Raw genomic sequence first — 538 nt, 5'->3', positions numbered from 1 at the left:
GGAGTGCTCGCTGGTGCTGGGACTGAGGGGCCGGGAAAGCACCCGAGGCCGCGCCTAGACAGGCCCCAAGGCCGCCTCCCCAGGCCCACCTTGCTGTCGAGGTTCGCCTCTTCCCAAGGAGGGAGCGGCTGCAGGTTTCCCGTAGCAACCCGAGGGCGGTCTTCTCTTCCAGGCGGGCATAGAGGGCGCTGAGATGGACATCTCTGAGGGCTGCAGCTCCACGGGAGGGAAGAGGCTGCGACCTGGCTGAGGCTTGGTCCCAGGGGTTCCCAGCCCATCCAGCCTCCAATGGTTTGACCCGAGTCATCTTTACGCGTCCCCCCCATCTCCCTCCTCCAATTTGGGAAAGGTGGACGGACAGTTTTGGGTTGGGGTTCGAAAAGAAATCTCTACCAAGGGAAGGCACATGTAGCAGGGCACCTGAGGCGCTGGCGTAGGAGCCGGAGGAGTCAAAGTAGAGCATCCCAGGGGCCGCTTTTCACCCTGTGCCCTGACGTCCTGGTGTTGGGAGCCCACCAGCCTTTTTGCCGTCACCCCT

At 63.2% G+C, this 538-nt stretch overlaps 1 protein-coding gene across 1 annotated transcript in view; it reads right to left on the bottom strand.

Annotated features, from left to right (window-relative positions):
• Nucleotides 1-307, bottom strand: part of FOXF2 (forkhead box F2) — a 9,496-nt gene extending 9,189 nt beyond the window's left edge. The window contains exon 1 of the mRNA XM_024766399.1: nt 90-307. Coding sequence (XP_024622167.1) covers nt 90-307 — 218 coding nt within the window. The remainder of the gene's footprint in view (nt 1-89) is intronic.
• Nucleotides 308-538: the final 231 nt, after the last annotated feature.

This window comes from Neophocaena asiaeorientalis, unplaced genomic scaffold (genome assembly GCF_003031525.2).
Source record: "Neophocaena asiaeorientalis asiaeorientalis breed wild unplaced genomic scaffold, Neophocaena_asiaeorientalis_V1.1 scaffold8, whole genome shotgun sequence".
Classification (NCBI taxonomy): Eukaryota; Metazoa; Chordata; class Mammalia; order Artiodactyla; family Phocoenidae; genus Neophocaena; species Neophocaena asiaeorientalis.
The sequence above is the reverse complement of the archived record's forward strand: the minus strand, read 5'-3'. Positions and strand labels throughout refer to the sequence as shown.